We start from the raw sequence: 25955 nt of genomic DNA, 5'->3' as shown, positions 1-25955 counted from the left end.
TCTCTCCAAACTCACATTGGTTTCTCAACAGCATCTCTCCAAACTCACATTGGTTTCTCAAACAGTATCTCTAAACTCACATTGGTTTCTCAACAGCATCTCTCCAAACTCACATTGGTTTCTCAAACAGCATCTCTCCAAACTCACATTGGTTTCTCAACAGCATCTCTCCAAACTCACATTGGTTTCTCAACAGCATCTCTCCAAACTCACATTGGTTTCTCAACAACATCTCTCCAAACTCACATTGGTTTCTCATACAGCATCTCTCCAAACTCACATTGGTTTCTCAAACAGCATCTCTCCAAACTCACATTGGTTTCTCAACAGCATCTCTCCAAACTCACATGGTTTCTCAAACAGCATCTCTCCAAACTCACATGGTTTCTCAAACAGCATCTCTCCAAACTCACATTGGTTTCTCAAACAGCATCTCTCCAAACTCACATTGGTTTCTCATACAGCATCTCTCCAAACTCACATTGGTTTCTCAAACAGCATCTCTCCAACTCACATTGGTTTCTCATACAGCATCTCTCCAAACTCACATTGGTTTCTCAAACAGCATCTCTCCAAACTCACATTGGTTCTCAACAGCATCTCTCCAAACTCACATTGGTTCTCTCAAACAGCACTCTCAAACTCACATTGGTTTCTCATACAGCATCTCTCAAACTCACATTGGTTTCTCAAACAGCATCTCTCCAAACTCACATTGGTTTCTCATACAGCATCTCTCCAAACTCACATTGGTTTCTCATACAGCATCTCTCCAAACTCACATTGGTTTCTCAAACAGCATCTCTCCAAACTCACATTGGTTTCTCATACAGCATCTCTCCAAAACTCACATTGGTTCTCAAACAGCATCTCTCCAAACTCACATTGGTTTCTCATAAGCATCTCTCCAAACTCACATTGGTTTCTCATACAGCATCTCTCCAAACTCAATTGGTTTCTCATACAGCATCTCTCCAAACTCACATTGGTTTCTCATACAGCATCTCTCCAAACTCACATTGGTTTCTCAAACAGCATCTCTCCAAACTCACATTGGTTTCTCAACAGCATCTCTCCAAACTCACATTGGTTTCTCATCAGCATCTCTCCAAACTCACATTGGTTTCTCAAAACAGCATCTCTCCAAACTCACATTGGTTTCTCATACAGCATCTCTAAAACTCAATTGGTTCTCAAACAGCATCTCTCCAAACTCACATTGGTTTCTCATACAGCATCTCTCCAAACTCACATTGGTTTCTCATACAGCATCTCTCCAAACTCACATTGGTTTCTCAACAGCATCTCTCCAAACTCACATGGTTTCTCATACAGCATCTCTCCAAACTCACATTGGTTTCTCAAACAGCATCTCTCCAAACTCACATTGGTTTCTCATACAGCATCTCTCCAACTCACATTGGTTTCTCTACAGCATCTCTCCAAACTCACATTGGTTCTCTACAGCATCTCTCCAAACTCACATTGGTTTCTCATACAGCATCTCTCCAAACTCACATTGGTTTCTCATACAGCATCTCTCCAAACTCACATTGGTTTCTCAACAGCATCTCTCCAAACTCACATTGGTTTCTCAACAGCATCTCTCCAAACTCACATTGGTTTCTCAAACAGCATCTCTCCAAACTCACATTGGTTTCTCAACAGCATCTCTCCAAACTCACATTGGTTTCTCAAACAGCATCTCTCCAAACTCACATTGTTTCTCAACAGCATCTCTCCAAACTCACATTGGTTCTCAACAGCATCTCTCAAACTCACATTGGTTTCTCAAAGCATCTCTCCAAACTCACATTGGTTTCTCATACAGCATCTCTCCAAACTCACATTGGTTTCTCATACAGCATCTCTCCAAACTCACATGGTTTCTCATACAGCATCTCTCCAAAACTCACATTGGTTTCTCATACAGATCTCTCCAAACTCACATTGGTTTCAACAGCATCTCTCCAAACTCACATTGGTTTCTCATACAGCATCTCTCCAAACTCACATTGGTTTCTCAACAGCATCTCTGTAAACTCACATTGGTTTCTCATCAGCATCTCTCCAAACTCACATTGGTTTCTCATACAGCATCTCTCCAAACTCACATTGGTTTCTCAGACAGCATCTCTCCAAACTCACATTGGTTTCTCAAACGCATCTCTCCAAACTCACATTGGTTTCTCATACAGCATCTCTCCAAACTCACATTGGTTTCCAAACAGCATCTCTCCAAACTCACATTGGTTTCTCAACAGCATCTCTCCAAACTCACATTGGTTTCTCAAACAGCATCTCTCCAAACTCACATTGGTTCTCAAACAGCATCTCTCCAAACTCACATTGGTTTCTCAAACAGCATCTCTCCAAAACTCACATTGGTTTCTCAAACAGCATCTCTCCAAACTCACATTGGTTTCTCAAACAGCATCTCTCCAAACTCACATTGGTTTCTCAACAGCATCTCTCCAAACTCACATTGGTTTCTCAAACAGCATCTCTCCAAACTCACATTGGTTTCTCAACAGCATCTCTCCAAACCACATTGGTTTCTCAAACAGCATCTCTCCAAACTCACATTGGTTCTCAAACAGCATCTCTCCAAACTCACATTGGTTTCTCAAACAGCATCTCTCCAAACTCACATTGGTTTCTCAAATAGCATCTCTCCAAACTCACATGGTTTCTCAAACCATCTCTCCAACTCACATTGGTTTCTCAACAGCATCTCTCCAAACTCACATTGGTTTCTCATACAGCATCTCTCCAAACTCACATTGGTTATCTCAAACAGCATCTCTCCAAACTCACATTGGTTTCTCATACAGCATCTCTCCAAACTCACATGGTTTCTCAAACAGCATCCTCTCCAAACTCACATTGGTTTCTCAACGCATCTCTCCAACTCACATTGGTTTCTCTCAAACGCATCTCTCCAAACTCACATTGGTTTCTCATACAGCATCTCTCCAAACTCACATGTTTCTCACATCCTCCTCAAAACTCACATTGTTTCCTCATACAGCATCTCTCCAAACTCACATTGGTTTCTCAACAGCATCTCTCCAAACTCACATTGGTTTCTCAAACAGCATCTCTCCAACTCACATTGGTTTCTCATACAGCATCTCTCCAAACTCACATTGGTTTTCCATACAGCATCTCTCCAAACTCACATTGGTTTCTCAACAGCATCTCTCCAAACTCACATTGGTTTCTCAACACAGCATCTCTCCAAACTCACATTGGTTTCTCATACAGCATCTCTGTAAACTCACATTGGTTTCTCATACAGCATCTCTCCAAACTCACATTGGTTCTCATACAGCATCTCTCCAAACTCACATATGGTTTCTTCAAACAGCATTCTCTCCAAACTCACATTGGTTTCTCATACCGCATCTCTCCAAACTCACATTGGTTTCTCAAACAGGCCATTCTCTCCAAACCTCACATTTGGTTTCTCATACAGCATCTCTTCCAAACTCACATTGGTTTACTCAACAGCATCTCTCCTAAACTCACATTGGTTTCTCATACAGCATCTCTCCAACTCACATTGGTTCTCACTAACAGCATCTCTCCAAACTCACATTGCGTTTCTCAATACAGGCATCTCTCCAAACTCACATTGGTTTCTCATACAGCATCTCATCCAAACTCAATTGGTTTATATACAAGCATTCTCCAAACTCAGCATTGGTTTCTCATACAGCACTCTCCAATCACATTGGTTTCTCATACCGCATCTTCTCCACAACTCACATTGGTTCTCAAACAGCATCTCTCTCCAAACTCACATTGGTTTTCTCAAACAGCATCTCTCCAAACCTCACATGGTTTTCTCATACAGGCATCTCTCCCATAATAACTCACATTGGTTTCTCAAACCAGCATCTCTCCAAACTCACATTGGTTTCTCAACAGCATCTCTCCCAAACTCACATTGGTTTCTCATACAGCATCTCTCCAAACTCACATTGGTTTCTCAAACAGCATCTCTCCAAACTCACATTGGTTTCTCATACAGCATCTCTCCAAACTCACATTGGTTTCTCATACAGCATCTCTCCAAACTCACATTGGTTTCTCATACAGCATCTCTCCAACTCACATTGGTTTCTCATACAGCATCTCGTCCAAACTCAGCATGGGTGTCTCAAATACAGCATCTCTCCAAACTCACATTGGTTTCTCAAACAGCATCTCTCCAAACTCACATTGGTTTCTCAAACAGCATCTCTCCAAACTCACATTGGTTTCTCATACAGCATCTCTCCAAACTCACATTGGTTCTCAAACAGCATCTCTCCAAACTCACATTGGTTTCTCAAAACAGCATCTCTCCAAACTCACATTGGTTTCTCATACAGCATCTCTCCAAACTCACATTGGTTTCTCATACAGCTACTCTCCAAACTCACATTGGTTTCTCACAACAGCATCTCTGTAAACTCAAATTGGTTTCTCAAAAACTCACATTGGTTTCTCATACAGCATCTCTCCAAACTCACATTGGTTTCTCATACAGCATCTCTCCAAACTCACATTGGTTTCTCATACAGCATCTCTCCAAACTCACATTGGTTTCTCATACAGCATCTCTCCAAACTCACATTGGTTTCTCAAACAGCATCTCTGTAAACTCACATTGGTTTCTCATACAGCATCTCTCCAAACTCACATTGGTTTCTCAAACAGCATCTCTCCAAACTCACATTGGTTTCTCATACAGCATCTCTCCAAACTCACATTGGTTCTCATACAGCATCTCTCCAAACTCACATTGGTTTCTCATACAGCATCTCTCCAAACTCACATTGGTTTCTCATACAGCATCTCTCAAACTCACATTGGTTTCTCATACAGCATCTCTCCAAACTCACATTGGTTTCTCATACAGCATCTCTCCAAACTCACATTGGTTTCTCATACAGCATCTCTCCAAACTCACATTGGTTTCTCAAACAGCATCTCTCCAAACTCACATTGGTTTCTCATCCAGCATCTCTCCAAACTCACATTGGTTTCTCATACAGCATCTCTCCAAACTCACATTGGTTTCTCATACAGCATCTCTCCAAACTCACATTGGTTTCTCAAACAGCATCTCTCCAAACTCACATTGGTTTCTCATACAGCATCTCTCCAAACTCACATTGGTTTCTCAAACAGCATCTCTCCAACTCACATTGGTTTCTCAAACAGCATCTCTCCAAACTCACATTGGTTTCTCATACAAGGCATCTCTCCAAACTCAACCATTGTTTCTACAACATTCCCCCCTCTGCGTCTCTCCAAGCTCACCTTGGTTTCTCCATACAGCATCTCTCCAAACTCACATTGGTTTCTCAAACAGCATCTCTCCAAACTCACATTGGTTTCTCAAACAGCATCTCTCCAAACTCAACATTGGTTTTCTCATACAGCATCTCTCCAAACTCACATTGGTTCTCAAACAGCATCTCTCCAAACTCACATTGGGTTTCTCAACAGCATCTCTCCAAACTCACATTGGTTTCTCAAACAGCATCTCTCCAAACTCACATTGGTTTCTCAAACAGCATCTCTGTAAACTCACATTGGTTTCTCATACAGCATCTCTCCAAACTCACATTGGTTTCTCAAACAGCATCTCTCCAAACTCACATTGGTTTCTCAAACAGCATCTCTCCAAACTCACATTGGTTTCTCAAACAGCATCTCTCCAAACTCACATTGGTTTCTCATACAGCATCTCTCCAACTCACATTGGTTTCTCAAACAGCATCTCTCCAAACTCACATTGGTTTCTCAAACAGCATCTCTCCAAACTCACATTGGTTTCTCAAACAGCATCTCTCCAAACTCACATTGGTTTCTCAAACAGCATCTCTCCAAACTCACATTGGTTTCTCATACAGCATCTCTCCAAACTCACATTGGTTTCTCAAACAGCATCTCTTCCCAAACTCACATTGGTTTCTCAACAGCATCTCTCCAAACTCACATTGGTTCTCAAACAGCATCTCTCCAAACTCACATTGGTTTCTCAAACAGCATCTCTCCAAACTCACATTGGTTTCTCAAACAGCATCTCTCCAAACTCACATTGGTTTCTCATACAGCATCTCTCCAAACTCACATTGGTTTCTCAAACAGCATCTCTCCAAACTCACATTGGTTTCTCATACAGCATCTCTCCAAACTCACATTGGTTTCTCATACAGCATCTCTGTAAACTCACATTGGTTTCTCATACAGCATCTCTCCAAACTCACATTGGTTTCTCATACAGCATCTCTCCAAACTCACATTGGTTTCTCATACAGCATCTCTCCAAACTCACATTGGTTTCTCAAACAGCATCTCTCCAAACTCACATTGGTTTCTCATACAGCATCTCTCCAAACTCACATTGGTTTCTCATACAGCATCTCTCCAAACTCACATTGGTTTCTCATACAGCATCTCTCCAAACTCACATTGGTTTCTCATACAGCATCTCTCCAAACTCACATTGGTTTCTCAAACAGCATCTCTCCAAACTCACATTGGTTTCTCAAACAGCATCTCTCCAAACTCACATTGGTTTCTCATACAGCATCTCTCCAAACTCACATTGGTTTCTCAAACAGCATCTCTCCAAACTCACATTGGTTTCTCAAACAGCATCTCTCCAAACTCACATTGGTTTCTCATACAGCATCTCTCCAAACTCACATTGGTTTCTCAAACAGCATCTCTCCAAACTCACATTGGTTTCTCAAACAGCATCTCTGTAAACTCACATTGGTTTCTCATACAGCATCTCTCCAAACTCACATTGGTTTCTCATACAGCATCTCTGTCAAGCATGTGTATTCAGCAGTATTCACTCTCTCCACTAAACGACTCGTTGGAGCTCTTGCCCCCCCCTCCCTGTGAGCCTAGTGTGCTCCGATTGGTCAGCTCGGCCACTCTGTTCTGATTAGTCAACCACCAGAGAGGCTGCGCCCATGTCTAAACGGCTGCTCTCAGCCGAACATCAGTCTTATCATGGCGTCGGTACAGCCGTATATTTTATATACATATATATTTTTAACTGTTGTTATAGAAGAGTGTGACGGCCCCAGGGCCTTTGTCTTACGATGGGGTGGAGCTGAAGAGGCTAATCAGCGCGATCACGGACACCTGGCCGGAGCCGAGGTGCTAGCCAGCTGCCCGGAGTCACACGGCGGCCTCTCTCTCCCTCCATGCAGCACAGCGATCCTCTCCTGTCGACCACCTATCTCTGCATTTACCACAATAAATGTGCCGTGGTTTTGTAAACTCGTGTATGTCTCCTTGTCTTTCCGTTGTGGCCTACGAGCCGGTCATAACAAAGAGTAAGTTATTTTTACCTGTTATAAACTACTACTGTTTGATGAGAAATCAAATCATGGTTTGCTATATATGAATGATATGTTATAGGAGCAAATAATTCAGGGAAGAAAGGATAGGCCTACTAAGTATTTCCATTAAACTTTATTTTTAGAAATGTACAAAATGAACGTAAATATACATATATACACGGTATATCGTCAATTACTCCTCGTTGTGGGCATCTTGCCTATCGCAGCCGGGGCTTTTTGAGATGAGGCCTCAGTGTGGAAGTCCCGTCCCAGTCATGTATTGTCCGCCAGGATCTGGCTGGACGAAATAAAATGCAAATCACAAAATATTAGAGAAACGTAGTTGTTTTAGATTCGTTAGTAGTAGTTGTGGTAGGAGTGTGGATCTATATAATGAACAGCTTGCCTGCTAATATGCTAACCTAGCTTTGTTTACCTTGGTAGCTAACACGATATGAACGTTAGCTTGGAGGAAGCAACTATAATGTAGTGTAATAAAACTACTATGAACAAAAGCTAGTGGTTCATATTAGGCTAGCAAAAACGTGTTTATAATTGCAATATTATACGGGTAGTCTGCTACGTTCGGTCATACATTGTAACTTGCATGAATACATTGTTTTGCGCTAGTATACAGCTAGCCTCGTTAGCTATACATGTACATGTACTGTCACAATGTACGGTAAATCACCCGGAGTATACTGTATGAGTATTCCGTGTGTGTGACTGCAGACATTCTCCTGCCATGACAAACATGTAAGGCCATCTGCTGACATTGTAGTTGATATATTTAAACGCTAGCAACGTAGCATCACAAAAATGTTTTTCCGACCAAACCTAGGTCTAGCTCCGTGGGTTAGATCGGTAGCATACACGCTACGCCAGCTATAATGTAATTACGTTTCGCGACTGACCGCACGGCAAATCACCAGGAGTATACTGTCAATAGGTATTTCGTGTGTGAATGCAGACATTCTCCTGCTATGAGATACATGTATGCAAGGCCATCTGCTGATATTAGAGTTGATATATGGAAACGCTAGCAACTTAGTTAGCACAGTTAGCACTGTGTCAATGGCTTAGCAGTCCAACACAGTTTACACATTTAAACAGTCTTGTTTGATAAATACACAAATAACAATGCAAACTTACAGGTTGTGTACCAGAATCTTCCCCTGCTCCAAACGGTCCAAACAAGCTAGGAATAGCATCGTCCTTCAGTTTCAAATGCTGTGCATATCCGGCCTCAAACTGGGCAATGTTTTGGAAGCTTTCGTCTGTGAAATGCCGGTTCTTCGAACCTCTGAAGGAGCAGTGTTAAAAATAAATTTCAACCACTGACTTCGTCGTGGTTCTTCCGTCGGTAGGACAAACAGCTCAGATTTCTCCTCACATTTCAGGAAACAGGTCCTTGGCAGTGGCATGACTGGATCGATTGTGAACTGAACCAGAGCTTCCAACAGTAAATGTTAGGCTGGCAGAGGGTGCGGCCAGCGCCGCTGGGTGTGGCCATAGCTCTTCGGGATTGGTCCATTTCGTTCCGGGTACCGCATGACATCAGGCGGTACCCGGAAGAATCAGATGGGCAGTGACGTATCTCCAACGAGGCGTTTTGGGGAGGTATTTTCTGTGTTAGAGTTTTACTCGTTACAGGGTGTACTTTGAGGGTTTTGACTCTGCACACCGTTTACATGCATAAAAACCTTCATAACACAAGGGGACGGGTAATAACCGGAAAAGCATGACATGGGAGCTTTAAGACACTTTCTATTGTGTGATTTGGTGGCATCAATGTGTGCATTAGATGCAGATGATGGAGCAGAACTTTAGGGCCTCATATACAGTTTAGTAATGTCAAGTAATGAGACCCCCCACATCACATCAGATCCCACTTTACCCCCTGGGGCAGGGCTTCAATCGTCTGTTGGTACTTTGAGCACTTCAGAGTCACGCTGTGTATAGAGACGGCCCTGTGATATATAATAGGTGAGCTTTACAGAGGGTTAGGGAGGAGGAGCCTGAAAGCTCAGGGGATACAACTCTCTGTAAGGCTGTGAGTGTGTGTGTGTGTGTGTGTGTGTGTGTGTGTGTGTGTGTGTGTGTGTGTGTGTGTGTGTGTGTGTGTGTGTGTGTGTGTGTGTGTGTGTGTGTGTGTGTGTGTGTGTGTGTAACGTTAAACCTTTTATTTGATGTGTTTTCAGTCAGGCACTGAACAGGACGCCTCTCTCTCTGTGATCTTTCTCCCGCCCCCACGAGCCGCGTCCAATCATACGTCTGCTCGGCCCTGAGAGCTCTTCTGATTGGCCGCAGCTCGGGAGAGGCAGGAGCTCAGCTCGGCACGTGATTGGCGGGATGTCGCGTCACTCAGATGGCCTCGCGGCTGGAGTATAAAGCGAAAGGATCGGGTTCTGGAGCGAGAAGAAGTAGCTAGCCTTAGCTTAGAGCTAACATGTAATATAACACACACATTAACACACCAAACACACACACTCACACACTCACTCACACGCACGGTGCACTGCAGGAGCGCGCTCTCACGCACTTTTTATTAAGCTGTGTGTGTGCAACAGAACTTCCTGCATGTTGGCAGGACGGGGCTAGCTGCAGAAGCTAACTGTTTACCAGGTTAGCTTTAATTATTCATGAGGGCGCTCCGTGATTGGTGGAGGCAGCGGAAGGGGCGGGGCTAGAGAAGAAGCGGTGAACTGTTCCTCCAGACAGTGAGTAAAAAAAGTACTAAAATACACTGTAAACATACTGAGTATATCAGTATAACTACTAATACTACACTGTACACATACTGTGTATATCAGTATATCTGCTAATACTACACTGTACACATACTCTCTATATATCAGTATAACTACTAATACTACACTGTACACATACTGTGTATATCAGTATATCTGCTAATACTACACTGTACACATACTCTCTATATATCAGTATAACTACTAATACTACACTGTGAATATACTCTATATATCAGTATAACTACTAATACTACACTGTACACATACTGTGTATATCAGTATAACTACTAATACTACACTGTACACATACTCTCTATATATCAGTATAACTACTAATACTACACTGTGAACATACTGTGTATAACTACTAATACTACACTGTACACATACTGTGTATAACTACTAATACTACACTGTGAACATACTGTGTATAACTACTAATACTACACTGTGAACATACTGTGTATAACTACTAATACTACACTGTACACATACTGTGTATAACTACTAATACTACACTGTGAACATACTGTGTATAACTACTAATACTACACTGTACACATACTGTGTATAACTACTAATACTACACTGTACACATACTGTGTATAACTACTAATACTACACTGTACACATACTGTGTATAACTACTAATACTACACTGTGAACATACTGTGTATAACTACTAATACTACACTGTGAACATACTGTGTATAACTACTAATACTACACTGTACACATACTGTGTATAACTACTAATACTACACTGTACACATACTGTGTATAACTACTAATACTACACTGTACACATACTGTGTATAACTACTAATACTACACTGTACACATACTGTGTATAACTACTAATACTACACTGTACACATACTGTGTATAACTACTAATACTACACTGTGAACATACTGTGTATAACTACTAATACTACACTGTGAACATACTGTGTATAACTACTAATACTACACAGTACACATACTGTGTACAACTACTAATACTACACTGTGAACATACTGTGTATAACTACTAATACTACACTGTACACATACTGTGTATAACTACTAATACTACACTGTGAACATACTGTGTATAACTACTAATACTACACTGTACACATACTGTGTATAACTACTAATACTACACTGTACACATACTGTGTATAACTACTAATACTACACTGTGAACATACTGTGTATAACTACTAATACTACACTGTGAACATACTGTGTATAACTACTAATACTACACTGTACACATACTGTGTATAACTACTAATACTACACTGTACACATACTGTGTATAACTACTAATACTACACTGTACACATACTGTGTACTTCAGTAGAAGATCTTAAACCTGTTAATATACTTTTAAGCTCTTATAGTACACAGTGAACTTTCCAAAGTATCTGGAGTGAGATTCATTTCATTTGAATCTAAAAGTTCATCTAATAAAGTGTAAAGAGTAAAATGTACATATTATATAGTAAGTAAAGTTATCGCATTCGTGTTTCCATATTGCTGATTATATTATATATTAATTGGTTTGTTAAAGTCCTGATGAATCTGATTGGCTCCGCCCCCTGTCCGTCACACTGACCCCTCTCTCTGTGATTGGCTGGTGTGTCCACAGGAGGAAGATGATCAGGATGTCATTGGACACAGAGACTGTCCTCCCTCATGAGGTCAGTCCCGCCGCTGTCAGCCTATCAGAGCAGTCGCAGCTGGCCAAGTCCCGCCCCCTACATGCCAAGAACGGCCTCCAGTTGCCCGGCAACAGCCATCCTGCCCCCGCCGGAGCTCAGCGAATCGCAAAGCGACGTTACTCGATGGGCGTCGGCTTCAAGGGGCTGGCCAAGCGTCGCCGGCGGGCCAACAGCGACAGCCAATCAGAATCCGTGCTGCCGAGCAACTTCCTGCTGGGCGGGAACATCTTCGACCCGCTGAACCTCAACTCACTATTGGACGAGGACGTCAACAGGTGAGGGACTTATTTAGTGAAACAGTGAGACCTCGTTACGGACAGCAAGACCGTTGGTTTCATATCCAAGCTTTCTAAAATGCTATGTTTAAATATGCTAATGAGGCTTTATGTGATGCTCACCCTCAACATTCACTCCTGTTCTCTCAGGGCGACCAATCAGGAGACACCAAAGTGCTCGCCCCTGCCGCTGCGTGGCGGAGACCCTGTAGAGATCCTGGTTCCCCGTGACATCACAGACCCCCTGAACCTGAAGGGGGGGGGCTTGGGGGGAGGTGAGGGAGGGGGGGTGCTGCTCTCCCCCCTGAAGAAGAGGAGGCACAGGACCAGGCACCATGGGGGGGGAGGGGGGGGAGAGAGGGCAGGGGGGGGGGGCGTACCTGCCCGGCTGTTCAGCTCCTCGGCCACTCTCACAGGTGAGCAGCACTAAAGGCACCTGACAGGTGTTCATGTGTTTAAATATGCGTCTGGGTCGCACAGCTGGGAAGTAGTGGAGTACAAATACTTTGTTACTGTACTTAAGTACATGTTTCTGGTATCAGTACTTTACTCCACTACTTATTACTTTGACTTCTTACATGTTGAACACAAATACCTGTACTTTCTACTTCTTACATGTTGAACCCAAATACCTGTACTTTCTACTTCTTACATGTTGAACACAAATACCTGTACTTTCTACTTCTTACATGTTGAACCCAAATACCTGTACTTTCTACTTCTTACATGTTGAACCCAAATACCTGTACTTTCTACTTCTTACATGTTGAACCCAAATACCTGTACTTTCTACTTCTTACATGTTGAACACAAATACCTGTACTTTCTACTTCTTACATGTTGAACACAAATACCTGTACTTTCTACTTCTTACATGTTGAACCCAAATACCTGTACTTTCTACTTCTTACATGTTGAACACAAATACCTGTACTTTCTACTTCTTACATGTTGAACACAAATACCTGTACTTTCTACTTCTTACATGTTGAACACAAATACCTGTACTTTCTACTTCTTACATGTTGAACACAAATACCTGTACTTTCTACTTCTTACATGTTGAACCCAAATACCTGTACTTTCTACTTCTTACATGTTGAACACAAATACCTGTACTTTCTACTTCTTACATGTTGAACACAAATACCTGTACTTTCTACTTCTTACATGTTGAACACAAATACCTGTACTTTCTACTTCTCACATGTTGAACACAAATACCTGTACTTTCTACTTCTCACATGTTGAACACAAATACCTGTACTTTCTACTTCTTACATGTTGAACACAAATACCTGTACTTTCTACTTCTTACATGTTGAACACAAATACCTGTACTTTCTACTTCTTACATTTTGAACACAAATACCTGTACTTTCTACTTCTTACATGTTGAACACAAATACCTGTACTTTCTACTTCTTACATGTTGAACACAAATACCTGTACTTTCTACTTCTTACATGTTGAACACAAATACCTGTACTTTCTACTTCTTACATGTTGAACACAAATACCTGTACTTTCTACTTCTTACATGTTGAACTCAAATACCTGTACTTTCTACTTCTTACATGTTGAACCCAAATACCTGTACTTTCTACTTCTTACATGTTGAACTCAAATACCTGTACTTTCTACTTCTTACATGTTGAACACAAATACCTGTACTTTCTACTTCTTACATGTTGAACACAAATACCTGTACTTTCTACTTCTTACATGTTGAACACAAATACCTGTACTTTCTACTTCTTACATGTTGAACACAAATACCTGTACTTTCTACTTCTTACATGTTGAACCCAAATACCTGTACTTTCTACTTCTTACATGTTGAACCCAAATACCTGTACTTTCTACTTCTTACATGTTGAACACAAATACCTGTACTTTCTACTTCTCACATTTCCCAAACAGCTGGTTCCTTTAGTTTGAATGTGTGTTTGGTGGCGTGATCATTATTATTTAGAGTCATTGCGTGCCTATTGATTTGAACACGATCCGTGTATCCATCATTTCCTGGTCTTCTCTAAAGAAGAGGGACCAATGAAAACGTTGTCATGTTGCCGTTGTTCAGCATGGAAACATTCATTAGCTAACAATGACATTATTGTTCTATTAATATAAAGGGAGGTCAGGTACTCTTTAAAACAGCTGCTAGTTATGGGTACTTTTTACTGAAGTACATTTCAAAGCCCTCTTTACTTTGACTTGAGTAAAGAAGTTTAGTCAGTACTTCTACTTTTACCAGAGTATTTTAAACACGAGTATCTGTACTTCTACTTGAGTAAAGGATGTGTGTACTTCTACTTGAGTAAAGGATGTGTGTACTTCTACTCGAGTAAAGGATGTGTGTACTTCTACTCGAGTAAAGGATGTGTGTACCTCTGCTGTGTTGCAGTTCCCCTGCTGACCAGAGAGGGCGGAGTCTCTGCGTCTCCACTGCCCTGTGAGCTGAACACTGCCATCACCTGTCGGGACGACGTGGCCCCGCCCCCTATCCTCCCCCGCAGACACACCCACCCCCTGCCCGGTAACCTGGGCGATGGTCATCAGCGGAGACGGCGCCGCACCACCTCCATCAGGTCGTCCGACTGTGCCGCCATGGCAACCACCGCAACCAGGGCTCAGCCAACCAGATTTGAGACTCCGCTGGTGGGAGGGGCTAAAGCCGGCAGGTGTGTTTTCTTCGGTTTAAATTATAAAGACTGTACTTTTTATGTATTATATCCTTTATTCCTCAAAGTAAACCGGCTTGTTCTTAAAGTGTACCGACTTGTTCTCAAAGTGTACCGACTTGTTCCTAAAGTGTACCGACTTGTTCTCAAAGTGTACCGACTTGTTTTCAAAGAGTACCGACTTGTTCTCAAAGAGTACCGACTTGTTCTCAAAGTGTACCGACTTGTTCTCAAAGTGTACCGACTTGTTCTCAAAGTGTACCGACTTGTTCTCAAAGTGTACCGACTTGTTCTCAAAGAGTACCGACTTGTTCTCAAAGAGTACCGACTTGTTCTCAAGGTGTACCGACTTGTTCTCAGAGTGTACCGACTTGTTCTCAAAGTGTACCGACTTGTTCTCAGAGTGTACCGACTTGTTCTCAGAGTGTACCGACTTGTTCTCAAAGAGTACCGACTTGTTCTCAGAGTGTACCGACTTGTTCTCAGAGTGTACCGACTTGTTCTCAGAGTGTACCGACTTGTTCTCAAAGAGTACCGACTTGTTCTCAAAGAGTACCGACTTGTTCTCAAAGTGTACCGACTTGTTCTCAAAGTGTACCGACTTGTTCTCAAAGTGTACCGACTTGTTCTCAAAGAGTACCGACTTGTTCCTAAAGTGTACCGACTTGTTCTCAGAGTGTACCGACTTGTTCTCAAAGAGTACCGACTTGTTCTCAGAGTGTACCGACTTGTTCTCAGAGAGTACCGACTTGTTCTCAGAGAGTACCGACTTGTTCTCAAAGAGTACCGACTTGTTCTCAGAGAGTACCGACTTGTTTTCAAAGAGTACCGACTTGTTCTCAAAGAGTACCGACTTGTTCTCAGAGTGTACTGACTTGTTCTCAAAGAGTACCGACTTGTTCTCAAAGAGTACCGACTTGTTCTCAAAGAGTACCGACTTGTTCTCAAAGAGTACCGACTTGTTCTCAAAGTGTACCGACTTGTTTTCAAAGTGTACCGACTTGTTCTCAGAGTGTACCGACTTGTTCTCAAAGAGTACCGACTTGTTCTCAAAGAGTACCGACTTGTTCTCAAAGTGTACCGACTTGTTCTCAGAGTGTACCGACTTGTTCTCAAAGAGTACAGACTTGTTCCTAAAGTGTACCGACTTGTTCTCAGAGTGTACCGACTTGTTCCTAAAGTGTACCGACTTGTTCCCAAAGAGTACCGACTTGTTCTCAAAGTGTACCGACTTGTTCTCAAAGAGTAGAGACTTGTTCTCAAAGAGTACCGACTTGTTCTCAAAGTGTACCGACTTGTTTTCAAAGTGTACCGACTTGTTCTCAGAGTGTACCGACTTGTTCTCAAAGAGTACCGACTTGTTCTCAAAGAGTACCGACTTGTTCTCAAAGTGTACCGACTTGTTCTCAGAGTGTACCGACTTGTTCTCAAAGAGTACAGACTTGTTCCTAAAGTGTACCGACTTGTTCTCAGAGTGTACCGACTTGTTCCTAAAGTGTACCGACTTGTTCCCAAAGAGTACCGACTTGTTCTCAAAGTGTACCGACTTGTTCTCAAAGAGTACAGACTTGTTCCTAAAGAGTACCGACTTGTTCTCAAAGAGTACCGACTTGTTCTCAAAGTGTACCGACTTGTTTTCAAAGTGTACCGACTTGTTCTCAAAGTGTACCGACTTGTTCTCAAAGAGTACCGACTTGTTCCTAAAGTGTACCGACTTGTTCTCAGAGTGTACCGACTTGTTCTCAAAGAGTACCGACTTGTTCTCAGAGAGTACCGACTTGTTCTCAGAGAGTACCGACTTGTTCTCAGAGAGTACCGACTTGTTTTCAAAGAGTACCGACTTGTTCTCAGAGAGTACCGACTTGTTCTCAGAGTGTACCGACTTGTTCTCAAAGAGTACCGACTTGTTCTCAAAGAGTACAGACTTGTTCTCAAAGTGTACAGACTTGTTCTCAAAGAGTACCGACTTGTTCTCAAAGTGTACCGACTTGTTCTCAAAGAGTACCGACTTGTTCTCAGAGTGTACCGACTTGTTCTCAAAGAGTACCGACTTGTTCTCAAAGTGTACCGACTTGTTCTCAGAGAGTACCGACTTGTTCTCAAAGTGTACCGACTTGTTCTCAAAGAGTACAGACTTGTTCCTAAAGTGTACAGACTTGTTCTCAAAGAGTACCGACTTGTTCTCAAAGAGTACCGACTTGTTCTCAAAGTGTACCGACTTGTTCTCAAAGAGTACCGACTTGTTCTCAGAGTGTACCGACTTGTTCTCAAAGAGTACCGACTTGTTCTCAAAGTGTACCGACTTGTTCTCAAAGAGTACCGACTTGTTCTCAAAGTGTACCGACTTGTTCTCAAAGAGTACCGACTTGTTCTCAGAGTGTACCGACTTGTTCTCAAAGAGTACCGACTTGTTCTCAAAGTGTACCGACTTGTTCTCAGAGAGTACCGACTTGTTCTCAGAGAGTACCGACTTGGACTTGTTTAGTATACCTAAACCGACTTTTTAGTATTGCGATGTTTGCCTTAAACATTGAATGTTACACCCAAGTGAAACGCTGTGATCTGATTGGCCGTTGGCTGCAGGTGTGGAGGCGCTCAGTCCGGCTCCGCTCATCCACCACAGAAGAAGAAGAAAGACAAACACCGCTACCAGCACGGCAACCACAGCCGTTACTACGGTTACCAGGGTTTCTATGGAGACGGGTGTGAGGGGCACGTAGGACCGCAGGACGACCCGAGACTCCGCCTCCTGCGATCTGATTGGTTCAGAGACAGGACGGTGCTGGACATTGGATGCGGCACCGGTCACATGACGCTCGCCGTCGCCCGCAGGTTTAACCCCGCCCACATCCTAGGGGTGGAGCTTAACGAGAGGCTGGTCCATGCAGCCAATCAGAACATCAGACACTTCATGTCACATGACCTGGTGCTGGAGGAGAGGAGGAGGAGGAGGGAGGAAGAGGAGAAGATGGAGGATATTGAGGAGGTGGTGGAGAAAGAGGAGGTGATGGAGGCCTCCCTCCTCTCCCTCCCCCTGTCCCTCCCCCTCTCTCTCCCCCTCTCCTTCAGGGTGAGTCGGGGTCCTCTCTCAGCTCCTCCCCTGCTCCTCCCCCCCTCCTCCTCCTCCAGGTTCCCTCACAACGTCACCTTCATCCAGGTGAGTCTCTGCTCTACATCCTGTTTATAAACACACACTGTGACATCACAGTGACATCACAGTGACATCACCCGGCTCCTCCAATAGGGCGACTACGTGTCACTGCAGGAGGTGTGGCCTGGGCGGGGCCAGTATGATGTCATCATGTGTCTGAACGTGACCAAGTGGGTGCAGCTTCACTCAGGTGACGGGGGCGTGGCCACGTTGTTCAGACGAGCCTATCAGAGCCTGGCGCCGGGCGGGTTGCTCATCCTGCAGCCGCAGCCGTGGAGCAGCTACTGCCGCAGCAAGAGAGCCTCGGTAACCTGGTTTGAATATTTAGCGTGTATGTATGTATATATATATACATATATACATATACATATATATATATATATATATATATATATGTATTTATGTATACAGTACATAAATACTAAATACAAAAATATATGTGTGTGTGTGTGTTGTTTCAGGAGAGGACGTGTGACGCATTCAGGACTCTGAGGTTCAGACCTGAGCAGTTCACCTGGTACCTGACAGAGAGAGAGGGGTTCAGCTCCTACAGGACGCTCACACACACAGGTACACACACACACACACACACACACACTCAGTACCTGACAGAGAGAGAGGGGTTCAGCTCCTACAGGACGCTCACACACACAGGTACACACACACACACACACACACACACACACACACACTCAGTACCTGACAGAGAGAGAGGGGTTCAGCTCCTACAGGACGCTCACACACACAGGTACACACACACACACACACACACACACACACACACACACACACACACACACACACACACACACACAGCACCTGACAGAGAGAGAGGGGTTCAGCTCCTACAGGACGCTCACACACACAGGTCAGGTCGGGAGGGCTGATCATTTATTCCGGCAAATGACTCAGACCTACTAATTGACCTAACAGAAGTTATTGAGTCTCTGTAAGTTTACTGCTTGGCTCAGATCCACCAACGTCAGCAAGATCTCACCTCTATTAACTCCTGAAGAACCAGGTTCAATGAACTGCTGTTTCAATTCAGACGACCCTCTAAATCTGTTGAAGCGATCCTGAAGGATTCTGATATCAGTAATGAGGTGTGGCCCTACCTAAGTGTGAGTGTGGCAGTGTGCAATCTCACCTTTGAAGCAGGAGAGGAGAGCGCACATGTCTTTCAAGTTGTCCCAATCCAAAAGGTGGGATCAGTTTATTTGAAGAAAAATAGGTCCACACTTGAACAGGGTTTTTACCTTCTCTCGTTACAACATTATAATCATACTAAACATATCATGCTGTGATCATGTTCTAATGTGAAACTTTAATTCACAGTTTTACATTTATTACACTAAATTGTAACTTCAACTGCCCAATTCAGTTGTGACATTTAAAATCTCCCGACAGAATTTAGAGGCATCTCCTCATAAATGACCGGTGATAATAAAAAGCACATTCAAACTTTCATTCACCAAATCAGTTCATTTTCTCATTTCCACATTCATATACTTCAACTAGTCCCGCATGAATTCAGAGGACCTTTCCTCACAGGTGGCAGGGTACTAACTTTCAACAAACATCAATTCATTCCACTCATTTCACAAAGAAATTCACTCAGCATTCAACAAAGAAATTCGAGAGATATTTACCAAGTTTGAGAGAACCTTACCGAGAGCAAAACCCCAGCTCCCAGGGAGAGTATACCAGGGGAACCCCCCCCCCCCCCCCCCTCTCTCCAGTCTGCTCCCTCTCTACCAGTGTCTTTATGCTCAAAAACAGGACAGAGAAACCTAAAGACCCCTCCTCCATACCCATATCTGTGGAAACTGGGCATCTGATGCACAGGACTGGACATGACCAGACATATTCTATGGCTCTGGCATAAGACACACCTTCCCATGTTTGTGTAAAAAGGTCATGACCCCTACTCTGCAGGACAAAACCTTTTTGGGGCCTCAGTGTATTTCTCCTTAAGTCAGGAGCCCCCCCCCCCCTGTGTACTGCTGTGAGGGGAGAGAGAAGAAACTGCCTCTCCTCTTATCAGTGACACCCATAAACCATTACAGGCCTTACACTCTCAATTTAACAAACCACTTTGTTTATACTGTAAATATAGAACATCATAAAATATGAAGCATTTTCATTTTGGGTTAAACAAGAATATAATTGATTATATTTGATTATAATTAACTTTCGTTTTAATTATTCATCCTAATGTGAAGATCTCAACAGTACACACACACACACACACACACACACACACACACACACACAGTCACTAATCGTTGCTGTGTGTCTTCAGGTGACGAGCGGCCGATCTACCTGTTCAACAAAGGCCCCGCCCACAGGAAGTGACAGCCTCTCTCCGATTGGTCTTTTTGTATTTGACTTTGAGCTCGCAGCTGATTGGCTGAGCAGCCGATGGCTTCGCATCACAGAGGAGAAAGAACTCTGATTGGACCGCAGTGTTTCTGTGACTGTGATTGGCTGCCAGAGCAACAGATTGTGACTTCTGATTGGACGCTGACAGGAAGTGACACGTGTGCAGGTCGACCTGAAAACCTTTTATTGTTTGTAAAAATAAAGAGAATTTATGTGTGTGTGGATCTGAGTCGTGTCTTTGTGTGTGTGTGTGTGTGTGTCTTTGTGTGTGTCTTTGTGTGTGTGTGTGTGTGTGTGTGTGTGTGTGTGTGTGTGTGTGTGTGTGTGTGTGTGTGTGTGTGTGTGTGTGTGTGTGTGTGTGTGTGTGTGTGTGTGTGTGTGTGTGTGTGTGTGTGTGTGTGTCTTTGTGTGTGTGTGTGTGTGTGTGTGTGTGTGTGTGTGTGTGTGTGTGTGTGTGTGTGTGTGTGTGTGTGTGTGTGTGTGTGTGTGTGTGTGTGTGTGTGTGTGTGTGTGTCCAGCAGAGGGCGCTGTGACCTCACTCTTCACCCTCCTGGAACACTTCCTTCTCCTCTCAGTGTATGAAGGTAGATATGGTGCAAAGTGCGAGAGCGTGTAAAACCTGAATCAACGGTAAGTGTTGCCCATTACTTCCCCAGTATTACTTTGGATATTATTATTGTGATTGAGGATTAAATCCGCTTTGAAGACCACCGTTTTATATCGTGCAGTTTAGCGGCAAAATAACGTCAGTTAGCCAGCTAACGCTAGCTTTGCTGAGACCAGTGTCCGACCCCTGAAGAGGGGAGGGGGCGTTGGGTGGCGCTGAGACCAGTGTAACCCTGTAAAATAAAATGAAATAATTAAAATGAAATAACATAAGAAGTCAGACCAAATGAAGGGATGGTCTCTGAATATGTTGAGGTGGGCTTGAATAAGTGGAATGAAGGCATAGTGGCAGCAAAATATGTGCAGTGCATCCTGGAGACTGCTGGTTGTGTCTACACGGTGCATTGAGGACCGAACCCTCTCCCTCTATGTCCCTGCATTTGGGTTGCTGGTACTGGTTACTGACACAAGGGAGTCAAGTTGCTCATCAGTCAAGCTACTGTACTGTTCCCTAACACTTATCATTCTGTCATGCCTGTGAACTGGACGCCTTGAACCTCCCAACAGCCTGCCAATGCATGTCACCGGTAATCCCAAGTTAATAAGGATTGTTGTGTATTCCTCATGGATCAGTGACCCTAACTCCCCTGCTCTTGTGCAACCATTGTGGGTGTTATGGTTTGATTTTGGGTGCAGACCATTTCATGCAATTGGGACATCAAGTACTTCCTGGGGAGTCTGTACTTGGCTTGAAATTGCATTGAGAAAGACAAGCTCTTGGGAACACACAGATTCCAGATAGTCCATATCAAGGGGAACTCGATTAAGCCACATATGTAGTCGGGTTTTAAGCCTTTGGAATAAATGGTCCAGCAGCAATTCCTGAAAAATAAATATCTGAGTTATTGGTATTCTGTCTTCAAGAATACGCATTTCCCCATTCCACATGAAACCTTATGGATAACCAAAATATAACCCCCGCCCGCCCAATCACAATAATAATATTCAAAGTAACAACCGGCACATTTCGGTTTCTCCCGATGCAGCCGAGGAGATTTCTCACCGCAGTTTCAATGTCTTTATAATTTACAAAGGCTTTAAAAACACAGCAGGATCCAAAGACAATTATAAAACGTGTCTTTATTTCAGTTCAATTGGTGCCAAAGCAGGAGGCTATAATATATGAATTACTGCTGTAGAGACTAGAGACTACAACCACTACTTGTTTAGCTAGCATAAACTCAACAAAGCTAGCGCTAGCTCGCTAACTGACGTTATTTTGCCGCTAAACTGCACGATATAAAACGGTGGTCATGAACAATATGGACACTTCATACAGACTCTGTTCCTCATGAACAATAAGGACACTTCATACAGACTCTGCTCCTCATGAACAACAAGGACACTTCATACAGACTCTGTTCCTCATGAACAATAAGGACACTTCATACAGACTCTGTTCCTCATGAACAATAAGGACACTTCATACAGACTCTGCTCCTCATGAACAACAAGGACACTTCATACAGACTCTGTTCCTCATGAACAATAAGGACACTTCATACAGACTCTGTTCATCATGAACAATAAGGACACTTCATACAGACTCTGTTCATGAACAATAAGGACACTTCATACAGACTCTGTTCATGAACAATAAGGACACTTCATACAGACTCTGTTCCTCATGAACAATAAGGACACTTCATACAGACTCTGTTCATGAACAATAAGGACACTTCATACAGACTCTGTTCCTCATGAACAATAAGGACACTTCATACAGACTCTGTTCCTCATGAACAATATGGACACTTCATACAGACTCTGTTCATCATGAACAATAAGGACACTTCATACAGACTCTGTTCATCATGAACAATAAGGACACTTCATACAGACTCTGTTCATCATGAACAATAAGGACACTTCATACAGACTCTGTTCCTCATGAACAATAAGGACACTTCATACAGACTGTTCATCATGAACAATAAGGACACTTCATACAGACTCTGTTCCTCATGAACAATAAGGACACTTCATACAGACTCTGTTCATGAACAATAAGGACACTTCATACAGACTCTGTTCATCATGAACAATAAGGACACTTCATACAGACTCTGTTCATGAACAATAAGGACACTTCATACAGACTCTGTTCCTCATGAACAATAAGGACACTTCATACAGACTCTGTTCATGAACAATAAGGACACTTCATACAGACTCTGTTCATGAACAATAAGGACACTTCATACAGACTCTGTTCATGAACAATAAGGACACTTCATACAGACTCTGTTCCTCATGAACAATAAGGACACTTCATACAGACTCTGTTCCTCATGAACAATAAGGACACTTCATACAGACTCTGTTCCTCATGAACAATAAGGACACTTCATACAGACTCTGCTCCTCATGAACAATATGGACACTTCATACAGACTCTGTTCATCATGAACAATATGGACACTTCATACAGACTCTGTTCCTCATGAACAATAAGGACACTTCATACAGACTCTGCTCCTCATGAACAATAAGGACACTTCATACAGACTCTGTTCCTCATGAACAATATGGACACTTCATACAGACTCTGTTCCTCATGAACAATAAGGACACTTCATACAGACTCTGTTCATCATGAACAATAAGGACACTTCATACAGACTCTGTTCATCATGAACAATAAGGACACTTCATACAGACTCTGTTCCTCATGAACAATAAGGACACTTCATACAGACTCTGTTCCTCATGAACAATAAGGACACTTCATACAGACTCTGTTCCTCATGAACAATAAGGACACTTCATACAGACTCTGTTCCTCATGAACAATAAGGACACTTCATACAGACTCTGTTCCTCATGAACAATAAGGACACTTCATACAGACTCTGTTCATCATGAACAATAAGGACACTTCATACAGACTCTGTTCCTCATGAACAATATGGACACTTCATACAGACTCTGTTCCTCATGAACAATAAGGACACTTCATACAGACTCTATTCATGAACAATAAGGACACTTCATACAGACTCTGTTCCTCATGAACAATAAGGACACTTCATACAGACTCTGTTCCTCATGAACAATATGGACACTTCATACAGACTCTGTTCCTGAACAATAAGGACACTTCATACAGACTCTGTTCATGAACAATATGGACACTTCATACAGACTCTGTTCATGAACAATATGGACACTTCATACAGACTCTGTTCCTCATGAACAATAAGGACACTTCATACAGACTGTTCATGAACAATAAGGACACTTCATACAGACTCTGTTCATGAACAATAAGGACACTTCATACAGACTCTGTTCATCATGAACAATATGGACACTTCATACAGACTCTGTTCCTCATGAACAATAAGGACACTTCATACAGACTCTGTTCATGAACAATATGGACACTTCATACAGACTCTGTTCATCATGAACAATAAGGACACTTCATACAGACTCTGTTCCTCATGAACAATAAGGACACTTCATACAGACTCTGTTCATGAACAATAAGGACACTTCATACAGACTCTGTTCCTCATGAACAATAAGGACACTTCATACAGACTCTGTTCCTCATGAACAATAAGGACACTTCATACAGACTCTGGTTGCGTTCGAATACTCCAAAAAATCAGCTCCTAAGTTCTAACCCTATCGTCTATTCCTTAACCTCTGAGTGAAAGGTCACAGGGTTAAGGGATAGTGGATAGGAGAATTCAAAAGGACTTAGGAGAAGAGACTGCGGCACTTTAGAGAATCGACTGCACTTTCACTATCCGACGTGTTTATGATGCGCCAGCAGAGGTCATAAATGTGCGCCTGCTGCTGTGGGGAAACTATGGAAACTACAGTTTTCTATACAGCGGACTACAACATGGATGTTTAATAAGAACGAGGGACTACTGTAAACTCATCTAGAGACTCTGCACCGTGCTCTGATGCTGTTATGCTTTATGAACGTGGACAACAGAGAAACATATTCTTCATGACCAAAGTTGGAATTGAAATAAAAAAGGAAAGTGAAACTTATGCTCATCACCCTCTCCCTCCGGTCCACATTAATACAAATGATCCCAATACATATGATTGTATGAAAAGATCTTCAAATCAATACAAATGTATTTATTATAAACGTTAGTCCTTAACATCTATCACTGTGTATATCACCATTCAAACATCTTTTCAAAGTTGAACAAACCCCACACAGCTCAGTAAAGACTGTGAAATGTTGACTTTATTTGATCATTTCAGTAAAAACTAACGTTCATATTTCTCTTTTTGATTATAATACTGATGAACGTTCAAAAACAAAGCACTTTGGCAACTTACCACATACGTTTTAAAATGCTTAATAAGCACCGTAACTTTCATGATATCATTTCTCGTTCATAATCGGTTGTTTCCGTGAACGGCCGACTGTTGTGTGACGGCAAATGCTGCGGCCGCAAGGCATTGTGGGGCAGCATTTTCTCCTCTCCTTTCGGTTAGGGAGGTCCAGTGGTTCCTAGGCTAAAGGAGGTTATAAAGGAAGTTTGAAACCTCCTTTCCTTTTAATTTAGAGAATTCGAACGGCACTTATCATGGCTGCCACTGAGGGACCTCCGGGTCATTTCACTCCGTTAGGAAGGTTCCTAAGCTAAATGGACTATTCGAATGCAACCTCTGTTCATGAACAATAAGGACACTTCATACAGACTCTGTTCCTCATGAACAATAAGGACACTTCATACAGACTCTGTTCATCATGAACAATAAGGACACTTCATACAGACTCTGTTCATGAACAATAAGGACACTTCATACAGACTCTGTTCATCATGAACAATAAGGACACTTCATACAGACTCTGTTCCTCATGAACAATATGGACACTTCATACAGACTCTGCTCCTCATGAACAATAAGGACACTTCATACAGACTCTGTTCATCATGAACAATAAGGACACTTCATACAGACTCTGTTCATGAACAATATGGACACTTCATACAGA

General features: G+C 42.6%; 1 protein-coding gene across 1 annotated transcript; it reads left to right on the top strand.

Moving 5' to 3' along the window:
* The first annotated feature begins 9594 nt into the window (after positions 1-9594).
* On the top strand, positions 9595-20536 carry LOC117483897 (7SK snRNA methylphosphate capping enzyme-like). Its single transcript, XM_034132230.1, has 8 exons — positions 9595-10078; positions 11750-12097; positions 12248-12513; positions 14505-14781; positions 17365-17938; positions 18026-18238; positions 18394-18502; positions 20235-20536. Exons 2-8 carry the CDS (start codon positions 11757-11759, stop codon positions 20285-20287), a joined length of 1833 nt encoding a protein of 610 aa, XP_033988121.1. The 5' UTR covers positions 9595-10078; positions 11750-11756; the 3' UTR covers positions 20288-20536.
* Positions 20537-25955: the final 5419 nt, after the last annotated feature.

The sequence above is a fragment of the Trematomus bernacchii genome, unplaced genomic scaffold, assembly GCF_902827165.1.
Source record: "Trematomus bernacchii unplaced genomic scaffold, fTreBer1.1, whole genome shotgun sequence".
Taxonomy (NCBI): domain Eukaryota; kingdom Metazoa; phylum Chordata; class Actinopteri; order Perciformes; family Nototheniidae; genus Trematomus; species Trematomus bernacchii.
The sequence above is the reverse complement of the archived record's forward strand: the minus strand, read 5'-3'. Positions and strand labels throughout refer to the sequence as shown.